This window comes from Monodelphis domestica, chromosome 1 (assembly GCF_027887165.1).
Source record: "Monodelphis domestica isolate mMonDom1 chromosome 1, mMonDom1.pri, whole genome shotgun sequence".
NCBI lineage: Eukaryota > Metazoa > Chordata > Mammalia > Didelphimorphia > Didelphidae > Monodelphis > Monodelphis domestica.
The window spans coordinates 511,495,060-511,518,950 of record NC_077227.1 but is presented as its reverse complement, the minus strand read 5'-3'; the positions used below and the strand labels follow the sequence as shown (position 1 = coordinate 511,518,950).

Here is a 23,891-nt window from a genome sequence, read left to right as displayed (position 1 = left end):
AAATATGTATCAGGTAAACATGCCCATATATATTATATAAAAAAGTGATTATGGATAGAGATAGATATCAAGCAGCTAGATGGTACTCATCTTCCTGAGCTCAAATCCAGCCTCAGCCACTTATAGCTGTATCACCCTGTGCAAGTCATTTAACCCCCTTTTTTTCTTTTTGCCTCAGTTTCCTCAACCTAACCTATAAAATGAGCTGGAAAAAGAAATGACAAATCACTCCAGTATCTCTGCCATGAAAACCCAAATGGGATCATAACGAGTCAGACACAACCAAAAACAACTGAACAAAAACTGAAAACTGAACCTATGATTTAACTAGAATAGGGCACATTTCCTATTAAAGCCGGCTAGCACCTTCTCTGCTAATTAATATAATGGCAAAGATTTGGAAACGGGGCGGGGGGGAGGGTCATCAATTTGAAATGGCTGATGTATTAGAAATAGAAATCTGTGAAGATATATTTTCTGGTTGCAGTAAATGGATATACTCTGGCTTGACGAGAGATACTAGGGGAAAACCTCAGGGTGCCTAGTTGTAATGGAGATAGAGATACTGCTGAGAGATAGAGAGATACTACTAGAGAGAGATATTCTGGGGTTGCCTATTGATCACTACTGATGGCTAATTGATTAATATTTTCCCTACCCTCCTCCTCCCCCCTCAATCCCTTCACCACCCCCTTCTGAAGCCTTTGGCTTCACCCCTCCCCCCCCAGTGGGCTTTAAGGTTTATGAGGAAACACTCTTTTTTCTTCCTTTCTCAAGTAAGGGGATTTATTGGGAACGACAGGATGAAGGACTGAGGTAAGATGAGTGAGAGGGATAGGGTTGTCCCTAGTCTATAAGGAGGGTTAGAAGGATTTTGGGAAATGTCAGTCCTGTCACAACTGTGACACAAGTCTCTCAAGGAGATGGAGGACAACTGTTTAATCTTCTTTCTTCTTCATTCAAACTCAAATCTCAAAAATACAATCAGTTCTTCAGGTTCAACTACCAGAATCAGCCACACAAAACCTTCTTCTTGCCTCCCCTCTCTAAAACCAAGAGACTTCAGCCTAGGACAGAAGCTAACAGGGGACTTGTTCCCAGCTTCTTCCCTCTTCAGCCTGGCTTGACTCTCCAACTGACTTTCCTGGGAACATTCTATTTGGAAAGTTCTTTTTTGATTGACATCTGAGGACCTTTACTCTCTGTCTTGTATGCATGAAATTCTCTCTTCCTTCATGCCTCTTCCACACTGAACAAGCTGGGATACATGGTTGGAATGGAAAACTATTATTCCATAATAAATAATGAACAGGATGAGTTCAGAAAAACCTGGAAACATTATATGAATTGATGCAAGGTGAAGTAAGCAGAACCAGAACAGTGTTTTCAGGAACAGAAATACTGTACAGTGATCAGCGGTAAAGGACTAAACAATTATCAGCAAAATAAGGTTCCAAAATAACACCAACATACACATGATAAAAAAAAAACTACTATTCATAACCAAAGAAGGAACTGTTAGAATTTGACTGGAGATTAAAGCAAGCCACCCTTCACTTTATTTCCTTCATGAGTTTTTAAAATTGTATATATGATACATATCTTCAGTCATGAAATAGGGAATATGGAAATATATATGTATTGCATGAAGGCAATGGTATAACCTATATCAGGCTATTTACTAACTCGAGGAGGGGAAGGATAACAGGGAGAGAATCTGAATTACAAAATATCAGAAACAATTGTTAAAAAATTGTTCCAACTAGCAGTACCAGCTCTAAAACTGTACTCTAAAGCCGCAATCATCAAAGATTAGGGATAAATGACCTCATCAATCTAGTGTTTGATAAACCCAAAGATCCCAGTTTGTGGGATAAGAAGTCACAATTTGACAAAAACTGCTGGGAAAATTGGAAAACAATATGGAAAAAATTAGGTATAGATCAATATCTCACACCCTATACCAAGGTAAGGTCAAAAGATATACCCCCCGAAAAAAATTGTTTCTACAAGTAATTGAAAAACATAAAACTTAAGAAACCAGATTCCTCATCTGTATTCAATTACCTGAGTGCTCAGATACCTTCCAACATTTTATAGTTGACAAGTCTAGGCCAAGGGTAATGCCTTCCAATATCTCTGTATCTTAACAATTCTCCTACTCTTACTACCCTACCTTCTGTTGTTGTGTCCTTCATTCCTATATGTCCCAAGTCTCTAACCACTTTCCTGGGAGTTCTTTTGCTAGACACTCCCTTGTTGCAATATCCACCTTCTTTGGGGAGACCTTCCTCCTTGTCTACTTTGTTGTTAACTCCTAAATTCTTCTGCCTTCTATTATCTGAGCTTACCCCCTGGCTGTGGTTCACTCCATCACAGTCTCTTGGCATGTGTGTAACCTTATTGCTCCCAGCTATTTACCCTATGTAATCACTGCCTATACCAGCTCTGAGCTGAGTACTCAGAGGTCAGAATAAGAAGAATATCACTTTATGAGCACATTAAATTCCTTGATAAAAAAAAAAACAAAAAAGTATCCTTTGAGGTTTGAGGGAAGAGGCATGACTGAAGAGGTTGGAAGAGTTGAAAAATAAGGAGAAATTACCCTTTTCCACATTTCATCTATTTTGCTATTAAAGTCGCCTGTTCCAGGAATGTCTACCAGCACCACACCTTCCGGAATCACTTCTGATCTGGGAAGAGTCACTTCTACATATTTGATCAGGGGCCATATTTGGGTCCTAACTGGTCTCCCATCTGTATGCCTCATCTGAGTCCGGATGTAAGGGTCCAATTTTACAGAGAGTTCATTTGCCTAAAAAAACAAAGAGAGAAGTATAATATCCATATATTCCCACAGTCTATCTTTCCCTGATATTGATGGTTATTTATTTAGATGTGTCAAAAGAATATCATATGTAAGTTATATGAGGCAGACATGAGAAATCTATCACCAGTCTAGCTACATGACTCTGACCGTTTCACTTAAATTTTCTCACTTATTTTATTTTATTTTTCAATTAACAATCATTTATATTCTCTCCTTCCCATTTCATGCCCAATTCAAAAGAAAAAAGAAAAAGGAAACTAAAACTATTTTAATAATATATGCATAGACAAACAAAATTAATTTCTATGTTGTCCATGTCTAAAATATGTGCCTCACTCTGTATCCTGAACCTATCATTTCTCTGTCAGAAGGTGGGTAACATAGTTCATCATCATGCTCAGCCACTGAGATGATCAATTATTAAAGTTGTTTATCTCTACAATGTTGTTATTTTTTCATAAATTGTCCTCCTGGGTCAGCTCACTTCATTTTGTATCAGTTCTTTTAAGTCTTCCCAGGTTTCTCTGAACCTATTCCTTTCATGATTTCTTATGACACAGTATTATTCCATTGTATTCCATGCCCTAATTTGTTCAACCAGGGAATGAGTATCCCCTAGTTTCCACTTCTTTATTACTATAAAAAAAACTTGAGTCACTTAGCCTAACCTAGAGACCCAATCCTCTACTTGAGCCTTAGTATAGTCCCAACTACAAGAGAGCAGATTAGACTAAAGGAGCTATTAGAATTGTAGTTAGCCTCAAAGGAGTTCCAGAGCCAGGTAAAATACACTGTATGCTATTCTGTTGCTACATAAAAGTGACATCACAGAGAACATTCACATAGTAAGAAAAAAGGTGAAATTATTGAAGGGGATAATTAGATTTGCCACAACTGGGGCCTTAACTTAGTTTGTGTTGTTTCCAGAAGGCAGAGTCTGGTCTAAGTAATTCTCTGAAGTTCAGGAAAGGAGGGGCTATATTCAGTGGTGCGCTGGTACATGTCTAACACTCAACTATTCATGAAGTCCTGAGTTCAAATCCAGCCCCAGACACTAACTGTGTGACCATGGGCAAGTCACTTAACCTTGTTTGCCTCACTTTCATCATATGTAAAATGAATTGGAAAAAGAAATAGCAAACCACTCCAGTATCTTTACCAAGAAAACCTAAAATGGGGTCACAAAGTGTCAGACAGGACTGAAACACTGAAATGACTGAATAATTGGGAGGTGGAAGTATATAAAACACACTTTCAAATACAATCCACATTATTAACATTTTTCAATCACTTTCTTAAGTATCAACAATCAACAAAACAATAAACCAAGCCCTGATTGGTAGTTTACTGATTTCTGAAATATAAGTGCTCACTGAAATTTTAACAATGGACTGATTATTGTTTGGTCCCTGAGAAGTCTTAGAAAGGAATGTCTTTGGGTTAGTTCTTTGGTGTTCTGTCCAGCAAGAATGATGCTGGGAAAGCCATTCGTTACTGTGTTTCTCCTTCCCCTGGTGTCTAGTATCTGAGGGAGTGAATTTGGGAGGTCATTTGTGGGAAAAATGACTTATTCTGGGATTCCAAGGCAATTTTGAGCCAGGCTAGAATATCTCTCTGATAAGGTAGATGTCTGGGACTCTACTCAATTACCTCAGAATGGGTTTGAACATCTGTAACACAATCCTAAAGTTCCTTCTAGTTCTATAAATCAGTGACTCCATGATCATAGGATCATAGAGCTCAGGGACCTCAGCATCATCTAATCCAAAGGGATTTGAATCTGGTCCTCTTAAGAGCCTATGTTTAACTTATTTATATTTTCATAATAAAAATATTATTTTTTTCCTGTGGCTGATATGAAAATTCCAGTGCCCAGGATGACAGTGATGATCAGAATTTGTATACCATTCTTAGTCTCATTGACACTTATTAAGTACCTCCTATGTTCCAGGGACTGAGCTAAACCCTAAGGATACAAAAAGAGGCAAAAGGCAATCCCTGCCTTAGAGGAGTTCATAATCCAATGGAGTAGACAATATGCAAACAACTACATACAAACAAGCTACATTCAGTATAAATAGGAAATAATCAACAGGAGGAAGGCACTAGAACTTAATTCTAGTGCCTTCCTTCTGTTGATTCCTAGCTGTGTGACCTTGGGTAAGTCACTTAACCCTAACTGCCTAGCCCTTATCACTCTTCTGCCTTGGGACCAATACATAGTATTTATTCTAACACAGAAGGTAAGGGGAAAGAAGAAAGAAAAAGGAAGGAAGGAAGGAAGGAAGGAAGGAAGGAAGGAAGGAAGGAAGGAAGGAAGGAAGGAAGGAAGGAAGGAAGGAGGGAAGGAGGGAAGGAAGGAGGGAAGGAAGGCGTCAGTAGATGGAAGAGTGTGCAAGGTGTATAAGGTATAAGAAGACTGGAAAGGTGTGGAAAGGAGGCAGGTTATGAAGAGCTTTGAATACCAAACATTTTTATTTGATCTTAGAGAGATAGGGATCCACTGGAGTTTATTGAATGGGGGAGGAAACATAGTCAGATCTGTTTTAGAAGGCTCTCTGGGCCTTAGTTTCCTCATATGTAAAATTGAGATTGTGAAGCCTTGCCTACTTCCCCTTTGTTACTTGTTGGAAAATTATATTAAGTCTTAATTTGTTTTTCAATTTCTATACATTGTTCCTAGTTTTCCCTTATTGTCTGTGTGACAGTCCTTCAAATATTTGTAGGGGAGGTACTATATCCTTCCTAAGTCATCTCATTTCCAAGTGAATCATCCCCAGTTGAGTCATTCATACAACAAGCATTTATTTTTAATTTTATATAATTAGTTAATTTAGAATACTTTTCCATGGTTACAAGATTCATGTTCTTTCCCTCCCCTCCTGCCAGTCCCCTCCCATAGCTGATGCACAATTCCATTGGATTTACATGTGTCATTGATCAAGACCTATTTCCATATTATTGATATTTTCACTAGGGTGATCATTTAGAATCTACATCCCCAACCATATCCCCATCAACCCTTGTGATCAAGCAGCTGTTGTTTTTTTTTTTCCCCGTGTTTCTACTCCCACAGTTCTTTCTCTGGATGTGGATAGCAATTTTTCTCATAAGTCCCTCTGAAAAATTCTGGATACTTGCATTGCTGCTAGTAGAGAAGTCCATTACATTCGATTGTACCACAGTGTATCCATCTCTGTATATAATGTTCTCCTGGTTCTGCTCCTTTTACTCTGCATCAATTCCTGGAGGTCATTCCAGTTCCCATGAAATTCCTCCAGTTCATTATTTCTTTAAGCACAATAGTATTCCATCACCAACATGTACCACAATTTGTTCAGCCATTCTCCAATTGAAGGGCATCCCCTCATTTTCCAATTTTTTGCTACCACAAAGAGTGCAGCTATGAATATTCATGTACAAGTCTTTTTCCTTATTATCTCTTTGGGGTACAAACCCAGCACTGCTGTGGCTGGATCAAAGAGCAGACAGTCTTTTAGTGCCCTTTGGGCATAGTTCCAAATTGCCTTCGAGAATGGTTGGATAAGTTCACAACTCCACCAGCAATGCATTAATGTCCCAATTTTGCCATATCCACTCCAGCATTCATTACTTTCCTTTGCTGTCATTGTAGCCAATCTGCTAGGTGTCTGATGGTACCTCAGAGTTGTTTTAATTTGCATTCTCTGATTATAAGGGATTTAGATAACCTTTTCATGTGTTCATTAATAGTTTTGATTTCTTTATCTAAAAATTGCCTATTCATGTCCCTTGTCCATTTATCAATTGGGGAATGGCTTGATTTTTTTTGACAATTGATTTTAGCTCCTTATAAATTTGAGTAAATAGGGGACAGCTGGGTAGCTCAGTGGATTGAGAGCCAGGCCTAGAGATGGGAGGTCCTAGGTTCAAATCTGGCTTCAGACACTTCCTACCCAGCTGCCCCTTCATTGCCTATTTTAATACCTTCAATTTATTTTCCTTCTCTACTTGCTACTGCTAGTGTTTCTAGTACAATGGTAAATAACAGAGGTGATAATGGACATCCTTGTTTCACTCCTGATCTTATTGGGAAGACTTCTAGTTTATCCTCATTGCAGCTGATACTTGCTGATGGTTTTAGATATATACTGTTTATTATACTTGGGAAAGGCCCTTCTATTCCTTTACTTTCTAGTGTTTTCAATAGGAATGAGTGTTGTATTTTGTCAAAGGCTTTTTCTGCATCTATTGAGATAATTATGTGATTTTTGGTGGTTTGCTTGTTGATATTGTCAATTATGTGAATGGTTTTCCTAATATTGAACCATCCTTGCATTCCTAGTATAAATCCTACCTGATCATAATGAATAACTCTCGTGATCACTTGCTGGAGTCTTTTTACTAGTATTATATTTAAGATTTTTGCATCTATATTCATTAAAGAGATTGGTCTTTCTCTGTTTTTGGTCATCTGGCTTTGGAATCAGTACCATATTTGTAGCATAAAAGGAATGTGGTAGAACTTCTTTGCTTATTATGTCAAATAGTTTGTATAGTATTGGGATAAGTTGTTCTTTGAATGTTTGAAAGAATTCACTTGTGAAACCATCAGGTCCTGGGGATTTTTTCTTAGGGAGTTCTTTGATGGCTTGCTCAATTTCTTTTTCTGATATGGGATTATTTAAATATTCTATTTCTTCTTCTGTTAATCTAGGCAATTTATATTTTTGCAAATATTCATCTATCTCACCTAGATTGCCATATTTATTGCCAAATAATTGGGCAAAATAGTTTTTAATGATTGCCTTAATTTCCTCTTTATTAGAAGTGAGGTCTCCCTTTTCATCTGGGATACTGTTAATTTGGTTTTCTTTTTTCCTTTTTTTTATTAGATTGACCAGTACATTGTCTATTTTTTTTTCAAAATACCAGCTTCTAGTCTTATTTATTAATTCAATAATTTTTTTTACTTTCAATTTTATTAATTTCTCCATTAATTTTTAGGATCTCTAATTTAGTTTTCATCTGGGGATTTTTAATTTGTTCACTTTCAAGTTTTTTTTTTATTTGCATGTCCAATTCATTGACCTCTGCCCTCCCTAATTTGTTAATATATGAACTCAAGGATATAGATTTCCCCCCTGAGTACTGCTTTGGCTGCATCCAATAGATTTTGAAAAAGTGTCTCATCATTGTCATTTTCTTCAATGAAATTATTAATTGTTTCTATTTGTTCTTTAACTGATTCTGGAGAATCATATTATTTAATTTCCAGTTAATTTTTTATTTGCCTCTCCATGTACCCTTACTAATTATTATTTTTATTGAATTATGATCTGAAAGGTTGCATTTATTATTTCTGCTCTTTTGCACTTGTTTGTCATGTTTTTGTGCCCTAGTACATGGTCATTCTTTGGGAATGTACCACATGCTGCTGAAAAGAAGGTATATTCCTTTTTGTCCCTATTTATTTTTCTCCACATATCTATTAACTCTAATTTTTCTAAGATTCCATTTACATCTCTTACCTCTTTTTTATTTATTTTTTGTTTTGATTTATCTAGATCTGATAGAGGAAGGTTCAGGTCTCCCACTAGTATAGTTTTACTATTTATTTCCTCCTTAAGCTCCCAAAGTTTCTCCTTTAAAAAGTTGGTGCATACATGTTGAGTACTGCTATTTCCTCATTGTCTATACTGCCTTTTATCAGGATGTAATTACCTTCCAAATCTCTTTTAATCAGATCTATTTTTACTTTTGCTTTGTCAGATATCATGATTGCAACTACTGCCTTATTTTTCTCATTTGAAGTCCAATCATTTTGCTCCAACCTTTGACCTTCACCCTGTGTGTGTCTACCTGCCTCATGTGTGTTTCTTGTAGACAACATATGGTAGGTTTTTGGTTTCTAATCCACTCTGCTATTTGCTTTTGTTTTATGGATGTGTTCATCTCATTCACATTCAGAGTTATGATTGCCACCTCTGTATTCCCCAACATTTTGATATCCTCTCCTAGTTCTGTCCTTTCTTCTTTTTCTATTTCCTTTTAAACCAGTGGTTTGCTTTAAATCAATCCCCCTAATTCCCACCCTTATTCTATTTCCCTTTCTGTCCCCTTTCTTTTTGTTCCATTCTTATTTTTTTAGGGTCCATTAAATTCCCTCCCCCATATCTTTCCCTCCCTTTTTGTACTGTAAACTTTAAATTACTCCAAAGACTGGACAATATAAATTTTGTCTAGTCATAGTAGATCAACTGACCCGATGACCAGAAGCATTTCCTACGACCTGAGCCACAGCAGCTTTTGTTGCTAAGGTGCTTCTAAAAAAAAATTATTCCTCACTTTGGCCTGCCAACACATATTGATTCAGATAGAGGAAGTCATTTTACTGATTCTGTCCTAAATCAAATATATTCTTGCCTGGAGATAACTCCCAAATTTCATGTTCCATATCATCCCCAGAGCTCAGGTCAAGTTGAAAGAATGAACAGAGAACTTAAAACTATGATTGGCAAATTATGCACTGAGACACATTTAAAATGGCCTGAAATTCTCCCTCTGGGACTATTTTATCTTAGAAGCAGGCCTAGAGGAGACCTACACATCTCACCATTTGAGATGCTTTTTGGACATCCACCTGGCTAAACCTTTCTCCTCTGCATATACATCACTATTAGGGGGAGATACTACTATTGCTTCCTATATATAGGAATTACAGCACAAACTGGGTGAACTTCATGAATCCAGAGCTACAGTACAAGCCGGATCACTAGACTTTTCTCTTCATGACTTGAACCCAGGAGACAAGGTGTATATAAAAAACTTCAAGCATACTGGAGCAACTCAACCTTCCTAGGAAAGGCCATTCCAAATATTGTGGACTACTCCAACATCTATAAAGATTGGAGAGAAGGACTCTTGGATTCATTGCTCACATATGAAGAGAGCATCTTCTGTTGAGAATGATTGACTGTATCCTATCACATGCATTGGAGATAATAATCTGCTGACAAGTGGATGCTGTTTTTTAGGACACATTGAATTACTGTTTTTATTTTTGCTTTTCTTTTATTTTGATTAGAATATTTTATTTTTTTCCTTTTTCTCATTTCTTGTACTAAAGCTACATACAATTAATATTATTTTTCTGCAGTAATATAAGTTTAATATTATATATGTATATATGTATATATACATATATATATATATATATATATATATATATATATATATATTTGCTATAATATCAATGCATACCCAAAAGCTTTAAACTGTGGGAACCTGCCATTTATTGATAAAATGTTATGGGACTATGATTAATGTTTGTGTCTGATTCTAGGAAATAGGATAAAAACAAGGAACACAGACTTAACCTAAATAGTGCCAAAAAGAGCACACAGAAAAAAACTAGTGTGAGACTCAAGGTTGCGATGCTTGACATATGTTTAGTCGTAGGACTTCCTTGTATCTACACTCTTTGTGAAGTACTCAGACAAGTGCCAAAATTTGACTATCATCTTGGCTCCCCATATCCCTGAGAATGACAAAAAATTGGACCAGGGAATGACACTTCCCTATCAAAAATAAAATTCTAGTTTTTTTTTTTCTTTCTTATATTATGCAACTTTCAGTAGTATTGGCTGCAAATGGGTAAGTGAAATATTACTGTATTCTCTCCTACAGACTTGTGGGATAGAAACTACTTTAAATTGGACCTAATCAAGGGCCTGTTAGAAATGTATTAAACCCAAATAAGGGCCTATTTTGAATTTTTTTCTTTTTTCTTTCCATTTTTCCCCCTTTCCTTATGTTTTTGGTTGTTTTTCTCTTTTTTTTATAATTAACTCATATACCCCCATAACTCAACATTGCATCCTGAGCTGAACTGGATGTTTTTAAACACCCACTTCACAGAGGATTGTATTTTAATAAAAATCCAAGATTTTGAAATTTTGTTTGAGACATATCTTCAAGAAAGAAGCTTGGTAACTCCTAAATCCAGAGAATGAACTGTTGCAGAAAGATGCCAGAAAACCTACACTACATCAAGAAGATCAAGAATGAACTTTGGATGTGGTTGATTGAACTGAAGTTTGATTGAACATATATTGTAAATGTACACTTTTATGTCAAAGGGGACTGCCCCTAATTTGGCTTTTTGTCAATGTGCCTAGCAAAACATTGGTTTTTGCTTTCTCTCTTTTCTATTTCTCCCTAACTATTGTAATTTCCTCTTAGAAACTGAATATTATATACATCTGGAGTTAGAAGTGCTTTAGGACTACAAGATGATTATGTTAAATTATAATGGGGAGACAAGTCTCCCAATGATCATCAGGGGGGATTGTAAACTTTAAATTACTCCACCCTACTTAAACCTTACTTTAAGGGAAGATAAAGTTGTAATCTCCTGATGGAACAATGAAGGTACTTAGTTCTTACCTTATAGTGAAGCTAGAACTTTAAGCTGTCTATTTATAGAATCCTAATACGAAAAGGTGTTAAGTAACTATAAAGGTTAAATTAATCACAAATAAAAGGTCAAGTAACTAACAAAAGGTGAACTTAACAAAGAAGTGTGAAGTAACTCTAAAGATATAATCTAATCAAAAGAAGATGAGAACTAGGAATGGGCATTTAGAGGAAGAGACGCAAGGGTGAAAGGTCTATATATTTGGCACCCTTGCTGTCTCTGAGAAGGATCTTGATTGAAAAGACTCTCTTTCCCTTATTGGTGGTGGAGAGTTAGCTGAGAGGAGCCTACTGAGCCTTTCTGCATCTTAGCATGGCTACAAGATATTGTCCAGTTCATTGTTGAGTTTCTGGCTTTAGGAAAAGGAGTTTTCCTCCTTTACTTTCCAACTTTATCCTCCTAGAAGCCTCTAATCATCTTCAGAGACCTAGAGGCAGGATTTTTAAATTCCCCCTGGCACAGGCCAGGTGGGAGAAATTTTATATCCTCTTCCTTCCCTCTCCTTAATTCCTTCCCTCTATATTAATTAAATTACCATGAAATACCAGACTGAGTTGGGCATTTTATTTGGGATTTCCCCAGGTGACCAAATTTAAGTCACAACTCTAAAATCATCTTTACAGTCGTCCCCACCCCACTCCCCCCTTAGTTTTTCCCTTCTCGCTTTCCTTGTAGGGTAAGATAGAATTCAATACCCCAAGGGATCTAGATACTCTTCCCTCTCAGAATTGATTCCACTGAGAGTAAGGTTTATGTATTACCTTTTAGCACTCTCTTCCTCTGCTTCTTATAATAGTATTCTTCCCCTCCTCTTCCCATGCACCTCTTTGTGTGATATAGATTGTCCTGTTTATCTTATTCCTTCAAGTTTCTCTTGGTGCCATCTTCTATTTTTTTAAACATTATTTTATTTGGACATTTCCAAGCATTATTCATTGGAGACAAAGATCATTTTCTCCTCCCCTCCCCCCCACCTATCCCATAGCCAACGCTCAATTCCACTGGGTATCACAAGTGTTCTTGATTGGAACCCATTTCCACGTTGTTGGTATTTGCACCAGTTCATTTAGAGTCTCTCCTCAGTCATATCCCCTCCACCCCTGTAGTCAAGCAGTTGCTTTTCCTTGGTGTTTTTACTTCCACAGTTTGTCCTTCGCTTGTGGATAGTGTTTTTTCTCCTAGATCCCTGCAGATTGTTCAGAGACATTGCATTGACACTAATGGAGAAGTCCATTACGTTCGATTGTATCACAGTGTGTCAGTCTCTGTGTACAATGTTTTCCTGGTTCTGCTCCTTTCGCTCTGTATCACTTCCTGGAGTTTGTTCCAGTCTCCATGGAATTCCTCCACTTTATTATTCCTTTGAGCACAATAGTATTCCATCACCAACATATACCACAATTTGTTCAGCCATTCCCCAATTGAAGGGCATCCCTTCATTTTCCAATTTTTGGCCGCCACAAAGAGCGCTGCTATGAATATTCTTGTACAAGTCTTTTTCCTCATTATCTCTTTGGGGTACAAGTCCAGCAGTGGATCATAGGGCAGACAGTCTTTTATCGCCCTTTGGGCATAGTTTCAAATTGCTCTCCAGAATGGTTGGATCAGTTCACAACCCCACCAGCAGTGAATTAGTGTCCCTACTTTGCCGCATCCCCTCCAGTTCATTACTTTCCTTTGCTGTCATGTTAGCCAATCTGCTAGGCGTGAGGTGATATCTCAGAGTTGTTTTAATTTGCATCTCTCCTATTATAAGAGATTGAGAACACTTTCTTATGTGCTTATTAATAGTTTTGATGCCATCTTCTATTACCCTCCACCCTTTTTCTTTTTTTTACATGTCATCTTAGACCACTTATTACCCCCATCTCTACCTATTAATGATTCTTCTAATTACTATAATAGTGAATAATTTTTGAGAGTTACAACTAACATTTTTCCATATATTAATATAAGCAATTTGATCTTATTGAAGCCCTTCAAGAAGAAAATTTAAATAAAAACAATTTCTTTTTCTTTCCCCTCTCTTTGTTATTTACCTTTAAATGTTCCTCTTGATTTTTGTGTTTGGATATCAAACTTTCCAGTTTGTTCTGGTTTTTTCTTTACAAATACTTGGAAATCTTTTATTTTGTTGAATGTCTATACTTTCCCCTGGAAGTATATAGTCAGTTTTGATGGGTAGGTGATCCTTGGTTGAAGACCCAATTCTCTTGTCTTTCTGAATATCATATTCCAAGTCTTGCAGTTCTTTAGTGTGGAAGCTGCCAGATCTTGTGTAATCCCTATTGATGCTCCTTAATATCTGAATTGTCTCTTTCTGGCTTGTAAAATTTTCTCCTTAGCTTGGAAGCTCTTAAATTTGGCAATTACATTCCTGGGGGTTGTCTTTTGAGGATTTAGTGTAGAGCATGTTCTATGAACATTTTCAAGGTCTACTTTTCCTTCTTGTTCAAGAATATCAGGGCAGCTTTCTTGGATAACTTCTTGTAATATAATGTCAAGATTTCTGTTTATTTCTGGGTTTTCCCTTAGACCAGTGATTCTCAAATTGTCTCTTCAAGATTGGTTTTCATGATCAGTCATCTTCTCAGGGAGATATTTCATGTTTCCTTCTAATTTGTTATTGTTTTGACTTTGCTTTATTAATTCTTGCTGTTTTGTTCATTGGCTTCCAACTGCCCAATTCTGATCTTCAAAGACTGGTTTTCCACTAAAATCTTTTGATTTTTCTTTTCAGTTTGGTCCATACTGCTTTTCATATCTCCCACCTATTTAATTGTGTTTTCTAATTTATTTATAATTTCATTTGATTTCTGGGCTTCTTTCTCCAACTGGGAGTTCCTGTCTTCTAACCTGTTATTTTCTTTTTGAACTATTTCCAACTTTTCTTGCCAAAACTCCTCCATTTTTCTCAAAATTTCAGATTTAAATTCTTCAAGAGGTTGTGACAAATTTCTGTTTTGTTTTGTTTTTGGACAGTTTGGATGCATTTAATTGTTTGTTGTCCTCTGCTATTTCCTCTATAGTCTGGATTTTTGCTCCATAAAAATTATCGAGGGTCAAAGCCTTCTTCCTGATCTTCGTGGTGGTTGGAAGTTGTATTTTCTGGGCATTGTTTGCCATCGCTATGCTGGTTTTTCCTTCTCTTTCCAGTCAGGAGTCTGAGTGAGGAGGGTAGGTTCTCTGCGTATAGAGCTAGGGAAAGCAGGTTTTTGCTTGAGGCCACCTCTCCCGTCTCCACGGCTTCTGCTATGTGCTGCCTCTCTCTGAACTATCTCTGTGCCCAAGGTCCACCACGCTTTTCAGCCTACTGGGATCTCAGGTCTAGCTGCTCTCAGAGATAGATCCCTGGTGGTCTTAGTCAGCTGCCAAAAATCTAGAGGTGCCCCTCACTCGCCTGCTGATTCTAGCACACTGGCTCTGACCCTGGCTCCATAGGTGAGGTTGGGTAGGGTTGATCAGCTTGCATTTTGGGGGGAGCTATTTCACCCCCTTATAGTATGGAAATGCCCCAAATCCCATGTACCTTCAGTGCTGTGTCCTACTGTGAAGACCCTTTGTTCATTTGAATTTGGCTTTTTTGGCCTTTTGAGATAGTCTATATTGGTAGGTGAAGAGGAGAGGAAGAGTACTGCATCCAGACTGCAGTCATGTTAATCCGGAAGTCCCCAACAAGCATTTATTAGACATTTTCTATGTATCAAGTACTGTAAAGGATTCCAAGAAGGTAAAGAAAGAACAAAATAAAGGGTTTGTTTGTTTTTTACTACCTCAAGGAGGTAGTAACTCTATTAGGAGGTAGTTTCCTAGTAGAAAGGTAGTTTCTAAACACACACACACACACATACACTGCATGCATGCATGTGTAATTCTCAGAAAGAATATACTAACAATTGGGGGGATATGGATAGACTTTGGATAGCTGGCTGATCTTGATGGAAACTAAGGATTTCATGAGGCATTAGATTGCAAGGTCCTTGAGGGCAAGGACTGCTTTGTGCCCTTTCTTGCATCCCTAGTGTTTTAGCACAGAGCCTGGCACATAGGTGTTTATTGTCCTTCATATTGAAGAAACACGGTGACATCATGAGGTGTGTAAAAATGGAGACTTGAATCCAGGACTTCAGTCCCCAGAGGTCCTTGCTCACTTCCCAGAATGCTTCATAATAGCACTGAATTCTCACCTGGGCGAGAACACAAATTATTATTTAAAGGAGTTCTCCGCCTACTGAGGATCTCTTTCCTACTTCCGCTTCAGAGCAAACTCGTCTCTCATGATGTGAGTGAAATTGAATTGGGCCTCTCAGCCCACCCAGCACATGCCTTTCTTACTTGTATTTTCCTAAATTCTCAACCTTTAATAAACCTCTAAAAATATAATACTCCTTGCAGAGAGAAATTAATTTCTACCTGCCTCAGTTTCCCCCAAATTTTTAATCTTTACAGGTGACATTTTGATTTGCCCATGAATTGGATTAAAGTGAGGCAGAGTTGCACAGAGTCATCAGCCTCATTCTCTCTTCTAGAGTCATCCAAGTCTATTGGCAAGAAAAAAGTCAGGCTGCCTGGTGATTCCTGAGGTGCAAGGGATGACCTTGTCTTCTTCCATGTCTGACCAAGTTCCAAGCACTCCACAGTACTTGCTTCAACTTCTTTCACTGGAACAAATTGTTCTCATCTGCCCATGGGTAGACACCCTCCTAACTCAGATGAGTTTGTGGACCATTGATTTCTCTCAATCTGGTTTAGTCGATCTTCTGAGATGGTTTTACTGGGATATGGCTGTTGCACACGCTATACAGCTTCTCAGAGCCACAGGTGAGTGTTGGGTGACAAGTGGATGTGCAGCCCTGAAAAGCCCTAAAAAACATCAGAGGTGCTAGTCTTCCCTGAACACCCTATACAGGCTGCCTTGGCACATACAAGGCTGCTTTTAGTGAACATTCATAGATTGATTGGTAGATAAGATAAAAGTGAGAAGGGAGAATATTTCAGCAATGGGGAGTCATCCTGTGCAAAGATGCAGACAGCAGATAGAATGTCACTTATAGGAGGCAAAGAGTTCATTATGGAGAACATTGTATAATAAGCCTAAAACAAGAGACCAAAGCCAGTTTGTAAATAGCTTTAAATGCCAAATGGAGTTTTTATTTGCTCCGTGAGGCAGCAGGGAGTCATTGTAGTTCACCAAACAGAAGAGATGGCACTGTCAAAGCTGTACTTTAGTCCTGACAATATATCCTATGTATGGGTGACAGACTATAGAGGGCAGAGACTAGACCTAGAGAAATCCATTAGGAGGTGGTTGCAATAGTTCAAACAAGGAGCTAAGGTGGTTTCCATGTGAGTGGAGAGAATGGGATGGGCACTAGAAAGTTTGTGGGCATAAAATTAACCACTTCCTTGAACAGATGGAATAAATTTGAGGCACATATTTATCAGCTTGATTGCCTCCCTCTGCATGCTCTTCAGACTTTCTAAAATATGAGTTAAACACCTTTTTTCAGATATAATCTGACAAGGGCAGACAGAGCACAAAGGGATTATTGCTTCCCTATTCTTGGAAGCCATGGTCCCATTAGGGTAGCTTAAAGCAGAACTAGCAGGAGCAGTAAGGTGGCTCAGTGGATAGAGTACCAGGCCTATAGAGGTCTTGGGTTCAAACCTGACCTCAAACACTTCCTTGCTGTGTGACCCTGAGCAAGTCACTTAACCCCCATTGCCTAGCCCTTATAATTCTTTTATCTTGGAACCAATACACAATATTAATTCTAAGATGAAAGGTAAGACTTAAAACACACACATACACACACAGAATTAGCTGCTAGGGATGCAGTGGATAGAACATCAGGTTGGGAGTCAGGAAGACCCAAGATCAAATCCAGTCTTAGATACTTACTATCTGTGTGACCCTGGGAAAGTCACTTAACCCTTGTTTATGTAAGGGAGGAATTAAAAACTTTTCTGTCTGGTTGACTCCAAAACAGAACTCATGTATATATGTATGTATCATATGTAATGATTGTGGAGTAAACATACAAGTACATACTGTAAATTTTAGAGCACTAACATAGGGTAGGAATCAACTAACAATCTTAACATAACTTAGATCAGGGAAAAAGAATAGTCAGGGCCAAAAAGGGAAATTCAAAGTTTAGGGAAAGAATAGAACTAGCACAATATAGGACACCTAAATATCTTAAAATGTTAAATAAGCTGTAATAGCTAGAGAAGTTAAGAAAACATAGGATAACATAAGTTAGAAAATTACCATAATTTAGAGATCATTAAGATACTGTTGCCAAGTAATTTCAAATCAATATTGTTGCACCTTTTCTGGGACACTGTTAGTCCAAAATATGTTATTCAATTGTATCAACCCTTTGTAACAAAACCACACCTACCCCCAATATTTTCCTAGAACCTTGTCTTAGTGTAGGCTTAGGTAGCTAAGGTAATAGTTGGAGGAAAAGAGATTTCTTGTTCAGGGGTTGGGATATGATAGATAGATAGATAGATAGATAGATAGATAGATAGATAGATAGATAGATAGATAGATAGATAGATAGATAGATAGATAGATGGATGGATGGATGGATGGATGGATAGATAGATAGATAGATAGATAGATAGATAGATAGATAGATAGATAGATAGATAGATGGATGGATATATAGATAGATGGAGAGAGAGAGAGAGAGAGAGAGAGAGAGAGAGAGAGAGAGAGAGAGAGAATTATAGCACTAAGGAAACAATGGTAAGTAACTAATAACCCTAGTGTGTTTGTCAAATTGACAAAAACGCACAAGACAAAAGGGGAAATTTTGTAACGGAGGAATTAATCCAAAGTGCAGAAGAGGTGCAGGGAAGAGAAAAGCAGAACCTCAGGATTCCAGTCAGAGAGCAGAGTGGGGACGGGTGAGTCCAACTGTCAGTCCGGTACTTTCATTTGAGAGCAGGAGGAAGGAGGCAAACTTCCCAAGCTGGAAAGAAGTTGGATCTCTCTAGGGATCAACAGCTTTCCCTGTGAACCCCTGGACACCTCTTCCCTGTTTTCAACAACAGCACGGAGTCATCTGTGAATACTGTAGACAGGGACTTTGAAAGAAAGCCATCTACAAAGAAATCTGCTGTCAAGATCTCCTACATTTCTCCCTGACCTGTTCCTGGACTCTTGAATTAAGAGCCAGTTAGCTGAGGGATAGAAATCAACCAGCCCCTGGCCAGAGGAAGGTTCAAGGCACTCAGCTTGAACCCTGAGAACTTAAGGGGCCAGTCTGCCAGAGGGGACCAGTGTTAGGGTTTTCTGCTCCCCACTTTCCTTGCTGGACACCCCTACCTCTCCTTCCCTGTGTGAACCCAAATTAATTGTTTACTACATTAGAATTAGGTCTGACTGGTTTCTGGCACTAGGAAGGGGGACAGAAGATTTGGGGAGAATCACATTTCTCCCCAAAAGGGGGAAGGTTAGCTCACAATCCCAGTGATCCAAACTGCCTAATCCAAGGAACAACATCTCTCCTTGATAGTGGGGTGACCCCAGGTTTCTAAAGGGAAGTGACAGTGGGTGTCCCTAAGGAGACCAGAGGCAGAAGAATCCATTCTGCCTCTCAACAATAGTTAGGACCAAAGGGGAGGCAGTGGGTCATTTTGCCAAAGCTAATCTCTCCAGTTTTTATCCTCCATCTCCCAGAACTATTCTCTGAGGAGATATATTCCCTCTGTCAGGGGGACAAGACTTGGCTACCTCTCTCCCAGAAAAGAGAGGGGAAGAAGAATCTTCTCTCTCTCTCCCTTGCTCCTTCCATTGCCCCTGTTCCCTTCTCAATCCTTCTATTACATGTATTACAGTTTCATCATCTGTAAAATTAGGAGAATGGCATCTACTTCTCAGGGTTGTTGGGAGGAATCAAATGAGATAAAAATTATAAAATGTTTAGCATGCAATCTGGCACATTGGAAATTTATATAAATGTTTGCTATTATTAAAAAACTCCTGGATCTTTTTCAGATAAGTTGCATCCTAGTCACATCTCACCCATCTTGTACTTGTGAAGCTAATGGGGGGGGGGTGATGAATTAATAAGAATCCCCTAGAGGCAGATGGGTTTTGAACTACTGTAATAATAATCCATTCATATTTACTTGAAATTCTAAAATTTAAAGTGTTTTTTTTCTCACTACATCCCTGTGAGGCAATATAAGTATTTATTATATTTTATTCGTGAAGAAAAATGAAATGTTATAGGTAGTGAGCATTGGTGCCTGACAGGGAGGATGCTCATGTCTGTTGAATCCAAGACCTATGCTCTTTTTCTGCCATATCAATCTGCCTTTCACAAAGATATGAATCTGTTCCCAGCTGGATTCAGGACTCTTGAACCAAAGAAGCCCTCCAGAGCTCTCCTTGAAGTAGGACAAATATCCAAGTCAGCCTGGAAACCAGGGCAGCCACCTATGAACTCCTACTTCAGGGATGGGGCCTCAGGACTACCCTGAACTGTATCTGAACTTGACCCCAAGCAAAGGTGCCTCAGCTGAGGGAGCAATAAAAGCATTGGCCTTGCTGGCCAAAAATGTTGTGATTCAACATCCACTAACATCCTGCATCTAAAATAAAGCCTTTCCTTTTACTGTCATGCAAATTCAGTATATAGAGGCACTGTAGATAAGAGACAGAACCTGAAGTTAGGAAGAGCTAAAGTCTAATCTCATGCCTATTACTATTACCTATGTAACCATGGAGCCAAGTCATTTAGCCTCCTTGGTCCTCAGTTTTCCCATCTGTAAAATGATAGATTTGGACTTGAAGGTCTCTAAGGTTCTATCCCACTCTAAATATAATGATCCTATGGTCTCATGACTCCTCTGAGACTCAGTTTCTTCATCTATAAAATGGGGATAAAAATAAGGACTACTTCATAGGGATCAAATGTGAAAATATATGCAAGTTGCTTTGCAAATATTAAAATATTATGTAAATCCTAGCTATTGTTATTATTATTTATAAAGTGATTATAATAATAACATCCACCTCAGGGTTGCATTGAGGTTCATGTACAGTCAGTGTACTTGAAGTGCCTTGCATACTTTAAAGTGCTATAAAAATACAAATAATGATTGAATTGAATAATTATGAAGACATGTAGTCATAACATAACTTTCTATCCAGCTTTATGACTTACAGAGCCCTTTCCTCCCAATGACTCCATAAAGTAGGTATTATTGCTATTTAATCATTTCAGTTGCGTCTGTTTGTGACTTCTATGTCTGTCTGTTTCTTCTCAAAGATACTGAAGTGGTTTGCCATTTCCATCTCCAGCTCATTTTATAGAGGAGGAAACTGATGCAAAACAAGGTTAAGTGACTTCCCCAGGGTCACACAGTAAGCATCTGAGGCCACATTTGAACTCAGGTCTGAGTACCTGGCCACCTAGCTGCTCTTATAAAGTAGGTAATATAAGTATTATTCTGTCCATTTTATAGATGAGGAAATTAAGTTTCAGAGAGACTAAATGACTTGCCCAGGATCACACAGCTAGTATCAAAATCAGACTTTTAACTTAAATCTTCAGGATTTCAAAACTAGTATACTTTTCATTATACTATACAGAGGGACAGACTCAAAAGGTCCATCTAGATGAGCTAAGTCCAATTTTTTTTAGTCCATTTAGAACCCAAAATCACACTCTATGATGGAGTGGCACACATGTGATGTATAAGAAGGTAAAGGAATTCAGAAGGTACCTCTTCTCCCTTGAGGGTGATGATCCTGGAGTTGGGGATCTTTGCTCGGGGTTTTTCCCGCAACAATTCCTCATAACTCTTCCGTTCTGCTCCATTTCCATATAGCACTTGCAATTTCCAAATGGCTTCCTCCACAGCATTATCTCGGTCCCAAGAGTCATCTTCTCCATCCTCCTCCTCTGGCCTTTGCAAGAGTTTGGTGAGATTCCGCAACTCCTCTTTCCACTCCTATCAATGCAGAGCAAGACCACAGACCTCAGCATTCCACCTCAGACCAGTGGGACAATGTGTTCTGTCACCTCCCTGCCTTGTACCTACAATCTCCTTCCCATTCCGGGGGACCTTCTATGTCTCGTGGTCTAAGGAAGTATAGGCTATATTTGCTATGTTTGTGACACGAATGCTGCTGACTCAGAGAATCACAGAACTTTGGAGGTAGATGGCATGTCAGAGACCATCTTGTCTAATCTATACCTAAACAGGAAGCTCCCCCATTTACAATATACTCACCAATTTGTCATCTAGACTCTTCTTGAAACCTCCAGTGAGGCAAGAAGCAACCTGATTCTCTCTTATAAAAAAAAGTTCTTAGGTCTCAAATATGACTTTCAAAAGGATCTGATTACAGGACCTAATCTTATGCCTATTACTACTACCTCTGTGACCACATAGCCAAGTCACCTAACCTCAAAACAGATCTAGAAAATACATCAGATAGAGTCCTGGTTGAGGAGGGGGGGAGAGGGAGGAGGCAGCAGGGAATAGTGATTTTTCTACTCTAGGCCAGCATAGAGATATTCAGAGGTCTGGGGACTCTGGGAATAGCAACCAAAGATCAGCCCAACTTGTACAGGGTGCAGAAATGCATGGCACTGGCCTCTCTCTTGTTCACTACCCAAATCTGGGTCCTAGATAAAGAATGACTAAGGAGGGGAATTGCCTCTAGGATGAGGAGTGATTAAGGCTAATTGAGAAGCAAGGAGAAACTATTATCATTGTGACCCCTCCAGAGCAGAGTAGGGTCTCAGTTCCATATTTCAGACAAAGCTAAGAAAAACTTAGCAGTGGAATAACCAGGACAAGAATCTCAGATCAAAGGGAAGCCTACTCTTGAGTTATACTGAATGAGCAGAATTTTCCATCTGGCTGACAGTGTCTGAGACCAGTCTATGGGACTGGAGTCTACTGGAACTCCAACCAAGGAAAATCCACAGGTGTTCTTCTCAGAACCAAACCAAGTTCAGGAATTTTCAAGACTCAGTCCAGAAATCTATTGATCAGACTTTGTCCTGAATCAGACCATGATGAGATCACTAAAAGTTTGCAGTTCCCCAGTCTGAACTGTTCCTGAGAATCTGGAATAACAGATCTCTTAATATTCTCAGAAAGGAGCCACAGGACCAGACCACTCCTTTCCTTCAGATGTGTACAGAACCTGGCCCTAACATCAAGTCCAAAGTCAGAAAACATGCTGGGAAAATGAGGAAACAAACAAAAAAAGAATACCACCACAAAAGCTATTATGTTGATAGAGATCCCCAAGATACACAGGGGAATTTTTCTTTTTGCTTGCTCATTTCTCCACCCTATTTTCTGACTTTGGATTATAAAGGAGCAGAGAGGAGGAAGCTGGGTAGCTCAAGTGGATTGAGAGCCAGGCCTAGAGATGGGAGGTCCTAGGTTAAAATCTGGCCTCAGCCACTTCCTAGCTGTGTGACCCTGGGCAAGTCACTTGACCCCTATTGCGTAGCCCTTACCACTCTTCTGCCTTGGAACCAATACACAGTATTGATTTTAAGATTGAAGGTAAGGGTTTAAAAAAAAAAAGAAAGAAAGACATGCAGGCAGGTGTTATCAGTATCCACAGTAGATATTCAGAAGGGGAGGAACACTTACCTGGTCAGAGAGAAGATGGATTTTGGCTTCATATTGTTCACAGCTGCTGGAGCTCACTTGGACTATGCAGGATGTGCACGTACTCTCTCCTGACACAGGCAAAAACATTGCCTGATGGATGATGGCATTAAGCAGAGAACTCTTGCCAGCTCCAGTTGCTCCAAAGAGTCCAATGTAGATGGGGTCTAAGGATGGCTTTCCAATCAGGGCAAGAAGTCGGTTTCTATAAGGATAAAACAGAAATGGGTTTTTTAAATACTATTGATGTTTGGTTTTGTTTTGTTTTCTTACATCAAGGAAAGAAGGAAGGAAGGAAGGAAGGAAGGAAGGAAGGAAGGAAGGAAGGAAGGAAGGAAGGAAGGAAGGAAGGAAGGAAGGAAGAAGGAAGGAAGGAAGGAAGGAAGGAAAGAAGGAAGGAAGGAAGGGAAAAAGAGGGGGAGGGAGGGGGAGTTGTTGTTTTTTCCCCTAGCATATCAGTATATTTAATGTTCAACAATCATAATTCCCCATATCTGCAAAGAAGGGAAGGAGGTACAGTTTCTCATATCTCTCCTCTGAGGCAAAATAATTACCTAGTTTCAGAGAGCTCCTTCCTTCGTTCCTATTTATATTATTATAACTATTGTGAAGCTACTAGAAATTGGAAAAGAAAGTTCTTACCACCAAACACCTTGACCCTGTCAACTGACCCAATATCAGAAATGGATATGGCTTTATTGGTGGAAATGCCATTAAAGAATGATCATTACAATACTATACCCTAGGGATCATGGGACCTTTCTAACTAACTTGCATCTGAAACTTCCTAAATTGATTGTCTCCCCAATTAGGACATGGGCTCCTTAAGAGTTGGAATGATCTTGCTTTTCTATTTTATATTTCCAATGCTTTGCATATAATAAGAACAAAATAAATACTTTTTTCATTCATTTATTGTGTCTATGTGTTCCTAGTTCT

The 23,891-nt window shown here is 38.6% G+C and overlaps 1 protein-coding gene across 1 annotated transcript in view; it reads right to left on the bottom strand.

Moving 5' to 3' along the window:
- Window positions 1-23,891, bottom strand: part of NUGGC (nuclear GTPase, germinal center associated) — a 97,665-nt gene that overhangs the window by 66,349 nt on the left and 7,425 nt on the right. The window contains exons 4-6 of the mRNA XM_016428625.2: window positions 22,935-23,157; window positions 21,039-21,266; window positions 2,606-2,815 (exon numbers count right to left, since the gene is read on the bottom strand). Of these exons, the coding sequence (XP_016284111.2) occupies window positions 2,606-2,815; window positions 21,039-21,266; window positions 22,935-23,157 (661 nt within the window). The remainder of the gene's footprint in view (window positions 1-2,605; window positions 2,816-21,038; window positions 21,267-22,934; window positions 23,158-23,891) is intronic.